General features: G+C 42.4%; 1 protein-coding gene across 1 annotated transcript; it reads right to left on the reverse strand.

Moving 5' to 3' along the window:
• Window positions 1–7,439: 7,439 nt before the first annotated feature.
• LOC135574050 (zinc finger protein 34-like) lies at window positions 7,440–13,672 on the reverse strand. The gene is made up of 3 exons (XM_065024850.1): window positions 13,225–13,672; window positions 10,097–10,227; window positions 7,440–9,728 (listed from the first exon to the last, which is right to left on the reverse strand). Exons 1-3 carry the CDS (start codon window positions 13,475–13,477, stop codon window positions 8,571–8,573), a joined length of 1,542 nt encoding a protein of 513 aa, XP_064880922.1. The 5' UTR covers window positions 13,478–13,672; the 3' UTR covers window positions 7,440–8,570.
• Window positions 13,673–20,343: the final 6,671 nt, after the last annotated feature.

The raw sequence follows: 20,343 nt of genomic DNA on the forward strand, positions 1-20,343 counted from the left end.
AGCTAGCTAGCACTGCAGTGCATAAAATGTGAGTAGCTGAATCAAAAGAGGGAGAAAGACAAAGGTTAATTTCTTCAAACATTGAAAAGCAGCAATGAGACATTTTCAGTTTCACTTACGCTACCTAATGCAGCTAACTTAGCCTAATCAACAACCTGACTCAGAGAGGAATGATTATTTATGTTAGCTAGCTGGCTAAAGCTTTCAGTTATATTAATTTGTTGTCACCGGGGCTCGCCAGTGTAACTGCTTGCTGTACACTGTACTGCGTGTTTGTACACATGAATTGGATTGTTGGCTTAATAATGCGTTAGTTGTAGTAGCTATGTTGACTGACATTAGCTAATATGGGGACAACGATGTAGGCTGTGTGTAGTGGTTATGGTATTAAGTTTTGGCTTGGAGAGGTCACAGACAGCTGTTGTTGTGCATTGACGTCTACAATCGAAGGGAAAATGTGAGAGGAGGAGAGCACGTAAATGTGATGATGCAGTTTGTATGGCTGCTATGAAAGTGAACTGTGTGTGCGGGGGATCAAGAGCGTTTTGCCAATTCTGTTGCAAAACGTTTTTTATAAATGTAAGCAAACGGAACGAAACGGGGATGGACCTACCTGAATTTTGTCCAATAAACTTATTTTAATTTGGACTAATGATTAGACTTTAGATCAGCTAGATGCAGGCAAGAATATGCAAGGTGGTATTGAATGTGTCACTGTCCGTCACCTTGAATACTCCAATTTGTCTGTCAACCTGTGAACCTAATGTTATAAACTTTAATTTGTAGGCTAGTTTGTAGCAACCTCATGATGGGCATAGGGCAAATTCGAGTATCACGTAGTAGCCTAAACCTATTGTGTTACATTGAGATGGGTGAATGGAATATGAATGACAGTCATCCAAAATATAAATAAGGCCATGCTCATAATAAAATGAATTGCCACCCATCTCCACGTTGACACAGTTGTCAAGAGTGGTGATTATTTTTTTATTTCCAATCTCTCCCAGTACATAAGGTGGCGTACCGCCCCTTCCGATGGCAGGCTCGCTGTCTACTCCGGCCTATTATGCGAAACAGTGATGTCAGGTTACAGGCTACAATTTGTTGTGAGTCCCCCCCACACTTCTGCAGCGTCATCACGTTGACTGTTCTCGAGGCCTCAGGGCCCGTTTTGAGGGAAGAAATACCCTCTTGTCTCCAGAAGCAGGCAATCCGAGTGGTTCCTACTGCATATTGAAGATTAGGTAGCGGCTGATACAGCCGGAATTTCCTGGTTGGGAAAAGGGATGGGACTTTGCATCCCATTCTAGATCAACGCGTCCCCAACAAGCACCTCAGAGTCTACAAACTCAGAAAGCTCACCTCCATGCAACTGTCCCATATTCAGTCTCTAGGCTTCATAAGAAACCAGGAAAAGAGCTGTCTGACTCCTCAGCACATTCTGTTTCTGGGTTATTGGCGTGTCGTTCTTTTCTATCCTCACAGAGGGTGTCTGGGTCCACATTTTGCACACGGGCAGGTTTGGCACAGGAGGTCGGATATTCGCTTCCTATGGGCCGAGCCCCTGAGCGGGCCAATCTGATGACTAGAGGTTTACCTCAAGTTATTGCTACCACTCAGTTTGCAAGGGCGCCCTCCACTAAAGGGCTGTATGAGTAAAAGTGGCAAGTGTTTGAGCTCTGGTGCTAAGATAATGGACTTATTCCTTTTCAGTGCTCTGTGAGGGACATCCTTATGTTCCTACAGGAGCTTTTTTAGCTGGGGCGGTCATTCTCCACGTTAAAAGTGGACATGGCCGCTATCCCAGCATGTCATGTGGGAATTGACGGAGCCTCACCAGGGACCCACCCCCTGGTAGTGGGGTTCCTCTAAGTTGTATGCCGTCTGACGGGTCTCTAAACCTATTCTGCCCACATGGGACTTGGCGCCGGTTTTGGAGGCATTCTTTGGGCCTCTGGAGTCGGTGGATCTGACGATCCTCTCCTACGAAACCTCCCTGCTCCTGGCTTTGACTAAATGTGTTGAGGACCGTGTTATCCTTACATGCTTCCTGTATTCAGTTCGCCCAGGCGACTCTCGTTGCATCCAAATGCAGCCTTAACCCTGAAAGTCATGGCTATGTCCTACAGGTCCTTAGCTTTAGAGCTATTTCCCTTTTTGCCTCCTTTTGCTTCTAAAGAGCAACAGAGGTTACATGTCCTGTGTCCGGTGCAAGCTTTACGCTTGTACATTGAACGGACCTGGGATATCCGGTTGTGTGACCAGCTTTTGGTCTCTTTTGCTAATCCAGCTCACAGGAGGGCGCTGTCTAAGCCTCCACAATCCAGTGGGAGAGATGCTGCTATCTCCCTGGCATATAGCAGCAAGGGTGAAGGGTTACCTACCTGTGTACACACCCACTCCACCAGGGGTCTGGCAGCGTCTTGGGTATTGTTTTAAAGGGTTGACTATAGGAGATATTTGTGCCGTGGCGAGTTCGGCATCACCACACACTTTTGTAAGCTTTTATCACTTGGAAGTCACTGCTCCCAGTGTGCTTACAAGGGAAAGTCACTAGGCAGTGTGGCATGTGCGCAATACCCAGACTGACGCATCTGGGTGGTCTGCCATGGGCCATTTCATTTAGTATTCATTGAGGTCGTCTTGGGGTGTGATTATATTTCCCCATAGTATGTTGTACCAAAGTTGACAGACTGAAAGGGAATGTAACATTATGACTAACTACTGCTCCCTGAAGGAGGCAAATGAGATACAACACCTGTTTGGCCCTGCGCTGCCCATTTCTGGGCTCGTTGTAGAGCATGAATCCTAGCCTCACACTTATCACCTGTGGAAGGTGGGGGTTCCAGTGAGGCACGGATTTCATTGGCCTTGTCTGGCGTGATTGGAGATCCTTCAACCGAAGTCGCAAGAGTGCGACTCTCCATAGTATGTTTTACATCATATCGCCTCCTTCAAAAAACAGTAGTTATAGTCCTAACATTAAGTTAACAGTGGGCACACCTCCATGAGACTGTGTGGTCCTGTGCTGCTCAGCTGGTTCCTCTGTGGATTCAGGAGGAGGTGTAGTCTGGTTGTCCTCCAGCAGCACCTTTGGACCCTCCTCCTCCTGGAAGAGAGAGAGGAGATACAGATTACACAGACATACACGCCAATAATAAACACTTTAAACATTGCTTGGCCATACTTGCAACCATATAAATGTGAGCAGTTTCTCTGGCTCAAAATGTGTATCAGTCAATTCAGAACATAGATTTATTTGCAGTTGACAGAGCGCTAAATTGTACACACGTTAGACCTATACTATACTAACCTCACCAGTTGGCAGTTACTATAACCTGGAACAAGTTCTGCATCAGTCAATTCAAGTCGTTGACATAGTTGTTGGTTTTCCTTGTTCATGGAAGCATCCTTAACGTACCTCAGTCCAACATCATCAAAGCAACTATCGCGTGTATTTGACTGACTGGTTAAATTGCTCTCTGTGTAAAGTGCCTAGTCCACATAATTGTCACAGACATGGTCATGGCTCTGTCATGAAAATTGCGGTGGAATGTATAGCGGACGTTTTACAGGCTCCTGACCAATTCTGTTATTTTGTGGGGAGTTTTGCGCTGATCTTAATTTTTTTTGTACATAATGTTTCCGCCATCAATTCCTATGACTGAAAAAGAGCTTCTGGTTATCAGAACTGTGATCACTAACCTCAAATTGGATGAAGATTTCTACTTCAATGAGTCGGTGGTACAGGAAATACTGCTCACCCCAGACTAGGCCCTAATCCACAACACTCGAAAGAGAAAGCAATGTAGAGGCCGACATGCGGCTACCCAGATGAAACTATGGACGCGAGTAAATAATCCACCTCTGCCCTCTGTTCTATTGGCTAATGTATGATCACTGGAGAACAAACTGGATGAGCTTCGTTCAAGACTATCCAATAAACAGGACCTGAACAACTGTAATATCATATGTTTCTCTGAAACTTGGCTGAACAAGGACATGGATAATATTCTAGTGGGTTTTTCTATGCATCGGCAGGACAGAACAGCAGCATCGGGTAAGCACAAAGGGGGTGGTGTGACTCTTTGTTAACAACAGCTGGTACGCAATCTCTAATATTAAGGAAGTCTCGCCTGAGTTAGAATACCTCACGATAAGCTGTAGACCAGGGCTCTCCAACCCTGTTCCTGGAGAGCTACTGTCCTGTAGGTTTTTCGCTCCAACACTAATCTAGCGCACCCGATTCTAATAATTAGTTGGTTGGTAAGCTCAACCGGTGTTAGTTACAGCTGAGGTTGGAGCGAAAACCTACAGGAGGGTCTCTCTCCAGGAACAGGGTTGGAGACATGCTGTAGACCAGGGCTGCCCAACCCTCTTCCTGGAGATCTACTGTCCTGTAGGTTTTCAGTCCAATCCTAATTTAGTGCATCTGATTCAGCTAGTTAAGGTCTTGTTGAGCAGCTAATAAGTAGAATCAGGTGTGGACTGAAAACCCACAGGATGATAGATCTCCAGGAAGAGGCTTGGCAGCCCTGCTGTAGACCATACTACACTGAACAAAAATATAAACACAACATGTAGTGTTGGTCCGATGTTTCATGAGCTGAAATAAAAGATCCCAGAAATGTTCCATTAAAAAGAAGCTTATTTCTCTCATGTTTTATTTACATCCCTGTTAGTGAGCATTTCTTCTATGCCAAGATAATCCATCCATCTGACAGGTGTGGCATATCAAAATGATTAAACAGCATGATCTTTATACAGGTGCACCTTGTGCTGGTGGGCAATAAAAGGCCACTCTAAAATGTGTAGGTTTGTCACACAACACAATGTCACAGACATCTCAAATTTTGAAGGAGCGTGCAATTGGTTTGCTGACTACAGGAATTTCCACCAGAGCAGTTGCCAGAGAATTTAATGTTAATTTCTCTACCCACGTGTATGGTGTTGTGTGCGTGCGCGAGCTGTTTGCTGATGTCAACGTTGTGAACAGAGTGCCCCATAGTGGAGTTGGGGTTATGGTATGGGCAGGCGTAAGGACAACGAACACAATTGCATTTTATGGATGGTAATTTGAATGCACAGAGATACAGTGATGAGATCTTGAGGCCCAGTGTGAGGCACATTTTTTTTAAGGTATCTGTGACCGACATATGCATATCTGTATTCCCAGTCATGTGAAATCCATAGATTAGGGCCTGATGAATTTATTTAAATTGACGGAGTCAGTTATATGAACTGTAACACAGTAAAATGTTCGAAATTGTTGCATTTGTTTGTCCAGTAGATTTACCTTATCCATTATTTTCATAGCCATGTATGTACAATTTGTTGTGGAAATTGCAAGATTATGTTATAATGCTTGTATTGCATTATAATGGTTGTTTTATTCTGCAGAATAGAGTATTCTGTTAACTATTGTGTGTGTTCTACTGAGGAGGGCCTCTGAGATAGCACTGACAGAGGAGATTTACGATGTCTTTGGGTGATAAAACCTAAAGAGCATTCCAGATAACACAAGGTAATGTTTTTGTGCTATACCGTACCAGTGTGAGATGGTTCCAGTTTGGAGTAGGAGGACCAGACACTGGTCTATACAATGAAAGCAGACAGCAACTGCTGTGTCAGTTATGTATTATAGATACCTTTCATACAAATCTTAACCTTGTGACCATTTTATGTATCTGTTGTCCGTCATGTAGGTTGAGAGGGGTGTATCTTGGCTATAAAAAGTTGTACTTTTGTGTTGTCACATTAAATGGTTCATTAGAAATGGTGCATCATTGAAAGTCATTGCTAATGCAAAGCTCTTATTATTAAAGATGTAGTTTAAGTGTAACTCTGACTGGTGTGTGAAGTTTGTTTCTCCTCATTTGGTAATACAGAAATGAACCACCACGCAAACAAAGGCTTACCCAGACACCGTCCAATCAACAGTAGAGCTATAACCTACATTAATTCCCATCAGATAGTGTCCTGCTTATGCTGTAACCTATTAATGCATATGGGACTTTGCATGGTACACCTCAATTTATGATGAACCCCATTACCTACCTAGGTCCTATTCCATATGTAGCCTCGGCTTCCAGGCCGGTGAGGTTAAAGCCTAGTGGAGCTTAGCTGGTTAGGACACATTAGTGTAGGCTATATTCCTATGAAGGCATATAACGTTTTTATAGGCTATACATTATTATAGTCATCCACTTCGTCACAAGCGTTTTGAATCGAGCATGAAGGACCAGCGGTGAACAAAAAATCTTGAGGCTCATGGTGAAAGTGCACTATTGGTTTAGAGTCAATCGATTTTACAGTGTGTGCTGCCTAGAAGTGATGATGACGATAATGGTTGCCTACATGACTGCTACTAGACAAATCCATAAGGCTCTTGTTTTTTTCTTATGATGTATGATAAATGCACATGTTGTAAGGACCTTATTTCAATTTTTCCATAAAAGCACATGGATGTGTGTTTAACTGAAACAAAAACGCAGGATTTTGACATATGTGAAAATGTCTAACGTTAGTAGTAGCTAGTAGCCTAGTCAAGGATGCATCAATGCAATATTGGCACAGAACATTTTGTTACAGACCAGCGGAACAAAAGCAAACCTTGAATTTGTAGGTTTATAATATCCCTTAAGTGGCCACGGTTGACCTATTTTAAGAAATAATATTGGTTGGGGGATTTAAAGTATGATCTTTATAGATCTTATGAAGAATTTGTTACAGGATATAATCTGCCACCTGGTGAGATAAGCATAGGGCTAACGTGTGCCATGTTATCTGATGGGACCAGTGCTCCATTCACTACGTTTTTACATTCTGGAACGTACAGTTGAACGGAACGATGCTGTACTGAAGGACCAGTTAAAAAACGAGGAAGGGTTGGGTTGTGGAACGCAGTCAGCATGGTCACTGCCCTTTTTAAATAAGTCACTCATTGCTTCAAGCCACACCCACCAAACAGTCTGTTAAACAACGTACAATAACGTTTTTGGGAAACGTGTCGTTCAGTACAAAGCGTTCAACGTTCAAGCGAACTGAATGCATCTCAGCTACAATTCAGAGCTCTGTCACGTGCAAGTAAATCAACAGTTTTAATTGGCTGATACGCATTTTGAGCCAGAGAAACTTAAATGGTTGCTTATGTTCGCAAGTATGCGTGTTTACCTATCCCCACTATATTTGAGTCATATACTGTAGTTACAGAATGACTTCATTCTAGTTAAACCCATCATGGTGGCCATAAATATGTGGTTAAGTCAAACCTAACTAAACTATGTTGACATGTACAGTAGGCGTTTGTTAGTGTGTGGTAATGTGTAGGTATATTTAGTAAGTGTATATTGGTTATAAAGCTCTGTCGGGTTTACACAGAATAGGGTGACTTAAGTCTGTGTGATGTATACAAAAGAGAATCTCAACAAAAGTCAGACTTAAGTCCCATTTTGTGTTTATTAAACAAAAAAGTTAAATACACCATTATGAAAACCACACACACGTTGTCTCAACTACAGAGCTGCATGAACCTGATGAATTGCATTCATTTTCACAAAGGAATATTGGGGGGAAAAAAATAGGTAGTTCAATGGAAGTCATGAAAGATGCATTAGGCTTATACATGTCTTATACAGTGAGTGTACAAAACATTAGGTACATCTGTTCTCTGCTACCGCACAGCAAGCGGTAGCAGAGCACCAAGTGGAAGCAGAGCACCAAGTCTAGGTCCAAAAGGCTTAACAGTTTCTACCCCCAAGCCATATGACTCCTGAACAGCTGATCAAATGGCTACCCAGTCTATTTGCACCCACTCTTTTACTCTGTTTATACATCTATGCATAGTCACTTTATCTCTACCTACATGTACATATTACCTTGACTAACCTGTGCCCCCGCACTGGTTAGTAACAGCCTCGCTGCTGTTATTTTACTGCTGCTCTTTAATTATTATTTGTTATTTAAAAGTGTTTACTTAACCAACAATGCAGTTAAGAAAAATAAGTGTTAAGGTCTATACTACACCTGTTGTATTTGGCGCATGTGACAAACACAATTTGATTTGACCTTCCTAATATTGAGTTGCACCCCATTTTACCCTCAGAACAGCCTCAATTCGTTGGGGCATGGACTCCACAAGGTGTCGAAAGCATTCCACAAGGATGCTGGCCCATGCTGACTCGAAGGCTTCCCACTGTTGTGTCAAGTTGGCTGGATGTCATTTGCATCCAGTGTTCAAAGGCACTTCAATATTTTGGGTTGCTATTTCACCCTATGAATGGCACACATACACAATCCATGTCTCAAATGTGTTGAGGCTTAACAATCCTTCTTTAACCCGTCTCCTCCCCTTCATCTACACTAATTGAAGTGGATATAACAGGTGACATCAATAAGGGACCATAGCTTTCACCTGGTCAGTCCATGTCATGTGTTCCTAATGTTTTGTACACGGTGTATATTCCAATGTCTGGGCCTTGCACTTCCAACGCTCTTAGTTGTTGCAGAAATTGAAAGTCTATCTTCAATGTGGCTTTGATCAAGAAGCTATCAAATGGAATGGTTACTTTCTATGTTAGAGTGGAATGGGTTTTTTCCTGATGTATTCTGAGGTAGCTCCTCTCTGAGAACCTCTTCCCGCAGTGCGTACAGGCGAACGGCCTCTCTCCCGTGTGGACCTTCAGGTGCCTCTTCAGTTTGTCCTGGCGGGAGAACCTCTTCTCACACTGGGGGCAACTGTAAGGTTTCTCCCCTGTGTGGACCCTCTGGTGCCGCTTCAGGGTGCCAGCCTCGGTGAAGCGCATGTGGCACTGGGTGCAGCTGAATGGTTTCTCTCCTGTGTGGACCCTCTGGTGGATCTCCACCTTCTGGGGGCAGCTGAAGCCTTTGTTACAGAACATGCAGAGGAACCGTTTCTCTTTACTATTGCCAGATGTTGCTCCCCCTCCCCAAGCCTGGGTTTTATCCCTGTTTGAGTTCAATACCTGATCGAAAAGGATGTGGCCGTGTGAATCAGAAGACCCCATCGACGTGGACACAGGGTTGTGCTCTCTGAGCGTGTGTAAAGGGGAGTGGGTCGCAACATTTGGATTTGTCTCTAAGCTTTCCCTGTAGTCTAAGAAATCTCTGCCCTGCGAGTGGCCTTCTCTTAGGTGATCTGCATTCCATGTGGGAGGGACATCACCCTCCAATTTCACAGTCACTTCATCTATGACCAGCCCCTCCCCTTCCTTATCTAAGTACCCTTCAGAGTATACGCTACTACTGTACTGGTTCCAGTCCCCTATAGACAGATCTGCCTGTGTCTCTAAACCCAAGGGCATGTTGAGGTCCTCTGTAGTGTAAGAACAAGTAGGATCATCACCACCAGTATCTAACGTGTCTCCATCCCCACGGGAATGAACAGGCCTCTGGCTCTGGTGAAATACCGGTAAATAGTCTGAGCTGGAAGCAGGAGGACAGACCAGTCTCCCCAGACCGGGGTCTGATATGTGGTCATGTCCTGTATGTAAGAGACTATGAGTTACAGTTAAAGTCTTGGTGTCTGTCTTTGACTTGAGGACGGCGGTCAGCGTTCCACTGACCTCCGTGATGCTGCGTCGAGTCCTGGGCTGCGCTGCGGCGGTGGTAGGGTCCTCGACTCCAGTCTGGATGTCTCTCCTGTGCCGTGGGTCCTCCTCTCCTTCAGACCCCTCTAGCTTCACCCCAGGACCTGCAGCCTCTGCAGACTAACAAGAAGAGAGAAAGTTATTACCGGTACATGAGTAGAATTGGATAACAATGTCTTAGGGAAGTCTCACAAGCTCCCCTATGGTAGATGTACATGTGAATGGCTGAAGGATGCCTTTCCGAAATGAATGGGCCACATTTGATTTACAAAGTAACTGTAATGCAACACTAAATGAAGCCAGGGCTCTCCAACCTTGTCCTTTGAGAGATACCCTTCTGTAGGTTCACGCCAACCCCAAATCTAAGTAACCTGATTCAGCTTATTGACCAGCTAATTATTAGAATCTGGTGCGCTAGATTAGGGTTGGAGTGAAAACCTACAGGACTGCAGCCACCCAGGAACAATGTTGGAGAGCCCTGCACTGACCTCTATCACGATAACATGCTGGGTTGAGGTTCCACTCCCCTCATCAACAGTGATTGGTTGGTCATCTCTCCATGTATTGTGTCCCACTGGCTTCACAAAGCCCCTGTGACCTCCAGTGAGATGTCCTTCACCTGAGAGCAAGATTGGGGAAAAGAGGTGGTTAGGTTAACTACTGTGGTATAGACCTCTTTCTGTGTTTGCAAACAATGCCACAAAGATGATGCGTGCAATTTGATTACTGAACACGTGGGAGTTTTCAGAATACACAAACATACAATTATGAAATATGTAAATATTTTTACTTCACACTACTTTTGTATCATAATTGGATTTTAAGCCTTGTATGAATGTCCTGTTTAAAGGCCCAGTGAAGTCAAAAATAATATTTTTTCTTTGTTATATATAATTTCTGGAAATGATTTCCTTCTTAATGTGTTTGAGCCAATGAGTTGTGTTGTGACAAGGTAGGGGTGGGTATACAGAAGATGGTCTTTTATCAAAAATAGGACTAAGTCCATATTATGGCAAGAACAGCTCAAATACACAAAGAGAAACAACAGTCTTTAAGACATGAAGGTCAGTCAACCTGGAAAATTAAGAACTTTGAAAGTTTCTTCAGGTGCAGTCGCAAGAATCCTCAAGTGCTATGATGAAACTGGCTCTCATGAGGACTGCCACAGGAAAGGAAGACTCAGAGTCAACTCAGAGGATAAGTCCCGCAGAGGATAAGTTCATTACAGTTACCAGCCGAAAGAAATTCTTCACAGCGTTCAACAGACATCTCCACATCAACTGTTCAGAGAGCATGTGAATCAGGCCTTCATGGTCAAATTGCTGCAAAGATCCACTACTAAAGGACACCAATAATAAGAGACTTGCTTGGGCCAATAAACACGAGCAATGGACATTAGACCAGTGGAAATCTGTCCTATGATCTGACGATTCAAAATGTGAGATTTTTGGTTCCAAACGCCATGTCTTTGTGAGACGCAGAGTAGGTGAATGGATGATCTCCGCATGTGTAGTTCCCACTGTGAAGCATGGAGGAGGTGGTGTGATGGTGCTTTGCTGGTGACACGGTCTGTGATTTATTTAGAATAAGGCACACTTAACCAGCATGGCTACCACAGCATTCTGCAGCAATACACCATCCCATCTGGTTTGCGCTTAGTGGGACTATCATTTGTTTTTCAACAGGATCATGACCCAAAACACACCTCCAGGCTGTGTAAGGGCTATTTGACCAAGAAGGAGAGTGATGGGGTGCTGCATCAGATGACCTGGCCTCCACAATCCCCCGACCTCAACCCAATTGAGATGGTTTGGGATGAGTTGTACTGCAGTGTGACGGAAAAGCAGCCAACAAGTGCTCAGCATATGTGGGAACTCCCAAGACTGTTTGAAAATAATTATTAATGAAGCTGGTTGAGAGAATGCCAATAGGGTGCAAGGCTGTTTGAAGAATCTAAAATATATTTTTTGATTTAACACTTTTTTGGTTACTACATGATTCCATAGTTTGTCTTCACTATTATTCCACAATGTAGAAAATAGTCAAAATAAAGAAAAACCCTTGAATGAGTAGGTGTCCAAACTTTTGACTGGTACTGTATATCCACACTGAGGTTAGAATGGTACTGTAAATTTGTGAAAATTATGATAATCCCTTTTAGTGTAAGAGCTGTTTGAAAAGACCGTCTGAAATGTTCAGCCTGTTTTGGTGGGATGGAGTTTTGGCCTGCCTGGTAACATTAGTCAAAGTAAAGATTAACCCATTTTGAAAGTAATATTGTTTTTGTGCATCTCTGGGCGATATTCTATCCATTCCCTGCATCTTTTTATGTGTATCTGAGCTATTGCCATTCAAGCAGGCAGGAATTCGACCAGTATGATTTTGCGTTGCAATAAAGCCGCTGTTACTCCACTGGAAGTTAATAGGACTACGACTTTTAGATTGCGAAATCTTATATCATGCATGTCAGATTTCAATACTGTCAGATGTAAACGCGTGAGGTTGTCTTCGCTCAAATTTGTAATTTAACAAAGGGTCTACCAAATGTATCCTATTTGTCTGCCTCTTCAGTTTTGTGTGCATTGCATGGTGCCGATGTTTGTCAGACTCCACTCTGAGGCACAACGATCTGGAGGTTTAACAAAGTGAGATTGTAGACTCCTAAAATGATAGTGCAGTTTGTTTAGGCGATTTTACAGTTTACTAACTACTTCACATGATATTGACTTTGGTATTATTGTGTGTAGCTACATTTACTAGCTAGCTACCTAGCTAGCCAGCCCATAGAGAGAGCATTGCATTTTGAGTTTTGTAGTCCACTTGAGCTGTAACAGATTTCCACAAGGATTTTCACATGTTGCTACCAAAATCTTATTATAATGGGAAAATGAAACATTTGTTCACAAATATTGTTCTCACATATTAAATTATAGGAATGAGTGGTTTTGGGTGGATTTTTCCTTTAGACCAATCTGTTTCTCTCCCCACTCCGACAGTCCTAGCAAAATCCTTGCATGAGAAATTGCTCTTAGCTAAGAATCTATTATTTTTTATCATTTCAAATTAAAACAATCACAGCAAGGTACTTAATTGTTACCCATAAATTATTTGATATTAAGATAACGGCGGCATTGGACCTTTTTAATGTATTGGTTGTCTCATCACAAATCAACTGCATTACACTTTTTCAAAACACTTCAAAAAGGTAAAATGGCTCTTTGGCTAACTTTACTACAGCAGATGTCAATGAGCGTTAGCATTCTAGCTAACAAGTGATGCATCCTAAATAGATATTTTACAAAGATATCTACCAAATATATTATTAGTGTCTGGTCAAACTATAATATAAACATTGTAAGCATCCCCAAAATATATTTAGGTTACAACAACTATGAACGTTTATTCGTGGCAGCGGCGCTAACTGCTTTAATTCTTTATCCAAAAGTATCGCGCATCTGGTTAGAATACGATAGTGTCTTTGCGCAAGATGGGTAGCTAAATAATAATGGGAATTTTTCGATACTATCCAAAAACTGACCAAGACCCAATTATTGGTAAGATATCTGAACACATGGGAAACCGGGCGACAGCAGCCTCGGCCTTCTGCAAAATGTACCTCTTGCCATTCCTCTGTATCGCTCGAGGATCTTGGCACTACTGGGACGGCGTTCCCGTGCCACCTTCAGTTCCAGTAGCTGTAGTTTCCTCCGCAATGACCGGTTTTCTTTCTGGCTTTGAGTTATTTCCAAACGAAACACTGCATAGTCGTCGTCTACGAGTTTACAGATCTCTGCCACGGCTGTATTCGCTAGAACCTCCATGATGGAGGCTATTTGAGTGTGAAAACCCATATCGTTACAGTTAGCCATTCTTAGCAGCTAGCTAAATACCATTACCTAGATAACATATATCAACAAGTGCTTTCTCAAACACGAATTAAACACCACTTGGGGGTAAATATGTGATGCTGGGAAGTTAAATAAGTCATATTTTGAGTTCCCCGGTGTTAACAAACGCCTAAATAACTAAAACGGTAAGTGGCTAAATTATTATTGGTCACTGTTCACTTCCGTTTAAGGATCTTATTGGTTGGCTTCATAGTTAAAGGGTGCGGTTAAATAAAAAACGATGCGCGCTGTTCTTTGATTTACGGTACTGCTTATTACACATCACATTTCATATGATCAGTATCCTTCAAACGCAGAGCAGACTTGTTTATAAAGAACAGTGTGTTAGCAAGAATATTGTAGAATACAATTAATTACTTGATTCCATCTACATCACATCAGTAAGGTAAATATTCAGCTGGGCCGTATTAATTTGATTTTTATTATATTCACTACGCCGATTCTGTTGCAAAACGTTTCTCAAATGGAAGCAAATGGAACGAAACGGAGGGACCTACACGGACTGTAAAAAGAATGGGGACATACCTGCATTTGTCCATTAGAAACTCTCGTTTTATTTGCACAACTGTTTGGACTAATGATTACAACCCTGTCCTTGTTCTAGCCTAGGTTTACTGTCTCTAAAAACGGTGACATGGTGACGTACATCAGTATAAAAACAGCCAACAGTGTGTGGCTGAATATGTCAATTGCTTAGTGGCAATGTTTGCTACAGCCATGGGGGATTCACAGCAATAATACACACAACAAATATGGGAGATTTACAGTACATGGGACATTTTGATTTTTAAAACACTTGGACCATAGTAATAACTAGCTTTTGCTTGGATTGTATAAAAAAAACATACGAGACATGTAAGCTATGCCTTCTAAGGTATTTCCAAGCACTTGCATACCACTGTCTGACATAATTGAAGCACGCAACGTCACACTTATTGAGAATGAATCAAAGTCTGCCGCCAGGAGGAGAAAGGGGAAAACCTGAAGGAGGGGGAGTAGAAGGAGAGGATTATCATTATTAAATGGAGATCTCTCAACAATTATTCTCATTCGCATTGCTAGTAGTTCGTGACAAATATCAAAACTAAGCAGGGCTTGGCTTGGTTAAAACCCAAGATGGGAGACCAAAGGCATAGCTGTATTTAATTAAACTGTCCAGTGGGAAGTGCTACCCATCCTTAACCATAAACTCATACCTGAACATGTATATACAAATATTGTATTTTTCTTATAGTAATTGTCAGTTTTTTAATATGACATAAAAACAATGTGAAACTATAAGAGACGCATTGATTTTGTAGAGGTTGCATTATCAGAGCATACAGTGCCTTCAGAAACTATTCATACTCCTTGACTTATTCCACATCTTGTTGTGTTACACCCTGAATTCAAAATGTATTAAAGATATTTTTCCTCACCCATCTACACACAATAACCCATAATAGCAAAGTGAAAACATGTTTTTAGAATTGTTTCAAATGTATTTAAAATGAAATACAGATATGTCATTTAAATAAGTATTCACATCTCTCAGTCAATTCATATTAGAATCACCTTTGGCAGTCATTACAGCAGAGTCTTTCTGGGTAAGTCTCTAAAGCCGTGCTCACATTGGCAGTTTGAAATCAATCAAATCACATTTCTTTGCATATCCATTAGAATCTGTTATATTTCCTGTATTCTGAACAGCCAAAAAGCACACGGAATCTGATATTTCAAGCCACATTTCGTAGGTTGGTTTGAAGTCAGTCGGATACAAATCTGATTCCTGGTCATTTGACAGTTCAGACACGTCACATCTGATTACTTTCCCTCAAATGATTTTTAGACTGTTATTCAGCATATCCTGTTGCTTGCTGGCTGCTCTGACAATTTGACAAACACATGTGGTATGTTAGCTAACTAGCTTGATCATTGTTTACATACAAATAAGTGAATGTGCTAAAAAGCTAAACAGCTGTGTAAACTAGCTAGTTGACTGCTGGGGCTCGCCAAAAAAGGACTCGTTTTGAAAGTTGGATCATCTTATCCTTTGAGGCTTTAAATGTGTTCTTACACTATGATTTTGAACATTCAAAACAACTGGGAAACGTCCTTGGCAAGCATTGTTGTCACCTTAGCTTGCTACATCAGCACAGGCACCACCACCAATCAGCCTACACCACTGCACATACACCCGTTGTTACTATGACAAATAGTGTAGCCATGTCAGCAAATGACTGCTGTCTGAACACACACACATCCAATTTGGTCAATTGTAACTTGCTGTTTGGACAGTCAGTAGTTGAAAACGGATTTGAAAAACAAAACTGATTTGAGCGTTAAGGCCTGCAGTGTGAACAAGCTTAAGAGCTTTGCACACCTGGTTTGTACAATATTTGCACATTATTCTTTAACAAACTCTTCAACCAAGTTGTTGTTGATTTAAGTCAAAACTAACTAGGCCACTCAGGAACATTCAATGTTGTTTTGGTAAGCAACTCCAGTGTATATTTGGCCTTGGGTTGTAGGTTGTCTTGCTGAAAGGTACATTTGAAAGCAGACTGAACCAGGTGTTCCTCTAGGATTTTTCCTGTGCTTAGCTCTTCCGTTTTTTTTTATCAACAAAAAAACTCTAGTCCTTGCCAATGACAAGCATACCCATAACATTATGCAGCTACCAACACATGCTTGAAAATATGAAGAGTGGTACTCAGTGGTGGGTTAGATTTTCCCCAAATATAACGCTTTGTATTCAGGACAAAAAGTTAATTTCTTTGCCACATTTTTTGCAGTTTTACTTTTTTCCTTATTGCAAACAGGATGCATGTTTTGGAATATTTTTATTCTGCACAGGCATCCTTTTCACTCTGTCAATTAAGTTAGTATTGTGGAGTAACTACAATGTTGTTTGTCCATCCTCAGTTTTCTCATATCACAGCCATTAAACTCTTAACCGTTTTAAAGTTGAAATCATGGTGAAATCCCTGAGCGGTTTCCTTCCTCTCCGGCAACTGAGTTAGGAAGGGCGCCTGTATCTTTGTATTGACTGGGTGTATTGATACACCATCCAAAGTGTAATTAATAACTGCACAATGCTCAAAGGAATACTGCTTTTTACATTTTTACCCATCTACCAATAGTTGCCTTTATTTGCAAGGTATTGGAAAACCTCCTTGGTCTGGTCTTTGTGGTTGAATCTGTGTCTGAAATTCATTGCTTGATTGAGAGACCTAAACAAATAATTGTGTGGGGTACAGAGATGAGGGTGTCAGTCAAAAATCATGTTTAACACTATTACTGCACACAGAGTGAGTCCATGCAACATGTGACTTGTTATGCACATGTTTACTCCTGAACTTATTTAGCCATAACAAAAAGGGTTGAATACTTATTGACGGAAGACATTTAATCTTTTAATTTAATTAATTTATAAAAATGTGTAAACATAGTTCCACTTTGACATTGTGGTTTATTGTGTGTAAGGCAAGTGACAAAAAAATCAATTTTAAATTCAGGCTGTAACACAACAAAATGTGGAAAAAGTCTAGGATTGTGTATACTTTCTGAAAGAAATGTAAGAAACTCTTTACTGTACACACAGAAACATATAATAAAATGTTAATCACAGGCAAGCCAAACTCTAACACTGTGATTCAAGTACCTAATGATATGGAGAAAATTGAGTTTATTAAAATGGCCATATGTGTTTATTCTATAAGGGCACGATGCAGACACAGGAGGCAAATGGTTTGAGTCTCTGATATTTATTATAATCGAAGGTGTAGGCATGAGAATGGTCATGGACAGGCAAAAGATCAAAACCAGGTCAGAGTCCAGAAGGAACAGAACGGCAGGCAGAATGGTCAGGTAGGTGGGTTCAGAGTCAATGCAGGCAAGGGTCAAAACCGGGAGAACTAGCAAAAACAGAGTGAAGGAAAAAGCAGGAGAACAGGTGAAAAGACCACACTGGTTGTCTTGCCAGGTCTTCTTGTTTGTCAACAGAGAAGCAGGGAACACAGGAATAAGTACCAAGGGACTAATGGGAAAACAGGTGACACCTGAAGGTGGGTGGAGACAATCACAAAGACAGGTGAAACAGATCAGGGTGTGACAGATTCAACAAGTAAGTATCATGTTCTGGTTTGACTGATAAGGGTTCCTCAGTTCCGGCAATTATACAAAAATAACCAAGTCAGTCAGCACAGAGTCAATTTTGTATTTAATTTCAACAAAATGGTTGCTCGGTTGAGGGACCTTACAAATTGAGGGACCTCAATCTACTTGTCACAGGTTATTATACTTCTCTCACCCTCGCTTGGGTACCATAATGCTTGCTTCCCGCAATGCATACAGGTGAACAGCCTTTCTCCTGTGGGGACATACAGGTGCATTTGCAGCTGTTGCTGGTGGGAGAATCTCTTCTCACACTCGGCAGTTGTAGGGTTTCTCCTCTGTGTAAACCCTCTGGTGCCTCTTAAGGTGGTGCTGGAGGGAGAACCTCTTCTCACACTGGGGACAGGTGTTGGATTTCTCCCCTGTGTGCAACAATACCATTGTTGTCATCAATCGCTCACCAAGTGCCCTTTGAGTTCCTCAATGAACTTGACACCTTGATAAACTCATTTTCTGACAATGGCTCACCGCTCTTTGTACTGGGTGACTTCAACCTCCCGACGTCTGCCTTCAATTAATTTCTTTACAACTCTTTCTTCCCCTCCCTTTGACATCACCCTTTCCCAGTCCCCTCCCACTCAACAAGGCATGCAATACACTTGACCTCATATTTACTAGAGGCTGTTCACCTACAAATCTCATGGCAACCCCCTTCCAGGTCTCTGACTACTTTGTTTCCTTTTCTATCTCCCTCTCCTCCAACCCTAGTCACTTAGCCCCTACCTAGATGGTCATGCGCTGTCGCAATCTTCTCTCTCTCCCACAACTCACTCCTCTTCTATCATCTCTCCCTTGTGCTAAATCCTTCTCCCTCCTGACTCTTGATTCTGCCTCGTTGACCCTTACTATCCTCCCTTTCCGCATTCTATGACTCGCACTGTCCCTTTTCCTCCTGGAAGACTCGGTCCTTTCCTTCTGCTCCGTGGCTGAGTGACTCATTGCGTGCTTAGAGAACAGATCTGTGGGCAGCTGAGCGAAAATATAGGAAAACTAAACTTCCGGAGGACCTATCATCCTTTCACTTCCTCCTCTTACTCTGTATCCACTGCAAAAGCCACTTTATCACTCTAAATTTCAAGCTTCTGCATCTAACCCTAGGAAACTATTTTCCACTGTCTCCTCCCTCCTTAATTGTCCACCCCCTCCCTTGCTACGGATAACTTTGTCAACCACTTTGAAATGAAGGTTGATGACATCCGCTCCTCATTCACTCAGTCTATTGAGTCCACTGGTCCCACTCACACAGAACTACCCTACTCCTTGACCTCTTTCTCCCCTCTCTCTCCAGATGAAATTCTGCGACTAGTGAGGTCCGGCCGCCCAACAACCTGCCCGCTCAACTCCCTTCTCCCGACCATCTCTGGAGACCTCACTTCCCTCATCCCTGACCACTAGCTGTGTCCCCTCTTCACTTCAAAATGGCCAGAGTCGTCACATCCTCAAGAAACTGACACTCGACCCCTCAGACGTAAAACTACAGACCGGCATTCCTTATTTTCTTTCCAAAACACTAGTGTGCTGTCTCTGACGAACTCTCTCGCTGTCACTCAACCGAGACTGCTCTTCTCTGTGTCACGGAGGCTCTCTGCACTGCGAAAGCTGACTCTCTCTCCTCTGCTCTCATCATCCTTGATCTATGCACTGTCTTCGACACCGTCTGGACGACACCGTCTGGACTACTCTCTGACAGTGGGGCTCGCCGCATGTGCCATCAAATCCTTATAAAGAACGCTGCAGCAGGCCTGGTGTTCAACCTTCACAAATTCTCCCATGTCATACCACTCCTCTGCATACTCCACTGGCTTCCAGTCCAATATCGCATCCACTACAAGACCATGGTACTTGCCTATGGAGCAGAAAGGTGAACTGCCCCTCCCTACCTTCAGGCTATGCTCAAACCCTACACCTCAACCCGAGTACTCTGTTCTGCCACCTCTGGTCTCTTGGCCCTCCCACCCCTACGGGAGGGCAGCAACCAATCAGCCCATTCCAAGCTCTTCTTTGTCCTGAAACCCAAATGGTGGAACCAGTACAGGGCTTAAAATGTAGTTTTTGGACCACAAGCCACAGTGACAGGTAGATAACAAAAATGTACCAGGCACTCTGATTTTTTACCATTACATTTTTTTTTTTTTTTTTTTATTTCACCTTTATTTAACCAGGTAGGCTAGTTGAGAACAAGTTCTCATTTGTAACTGCGACCTGGCCAAGATAAAGCAAAGCAGTTCGACACATACAACAACATAGTTACACATGGAATAAACAAGCATACAATCAATAATACCGTAAAAAAGTCTATATACAGCATGTGCTAATGAGGTAGGATAAGAGAGGTAAGGCAATAAATAGGCCATGGTGGCAAAGTAATTACAATATAGCAATTAAACACTGGAATGGTAGAATGTGCAGAAGATGAATGTGCAAGAAGAGATAATGGGGTGCAAAGGAGCGCAATAAATAAATACAGTATGGGGATGAGGTAGATTGGATGGGCTATTTACAGATGGGCTATGTACAGGTGCAGTGATCTGTGAGCTGCTCTGACAGCTGATGCTTAAAGCTAGTGAGGGAGGTAAGAGTCTCCAGCTTTAGTGATTTTTGCAGTTCGTTCCAGTCATTGGCAGCAGTCAACTGGCAGGAAAGGCGGCCAAAGTAAGAATTAGCTTTGGGGG

The sequence above is a fragment of the Oncorhynchus nerka genome, linkage group LG11 (assembly GCF_034236695.1).
Source record: "Oncorhynchus nerka isolate Pitt River linkage group LG11, Oner_Uvic_2.0, whole genome shotgun sequence".
NCBI classification, from domain to species: Eukaryota; Metazoa; Chordata; class Actinopteri; order Salmoniformes; family Salmonidae; genus Oncorhynchus; species Oncorhynchus nerka.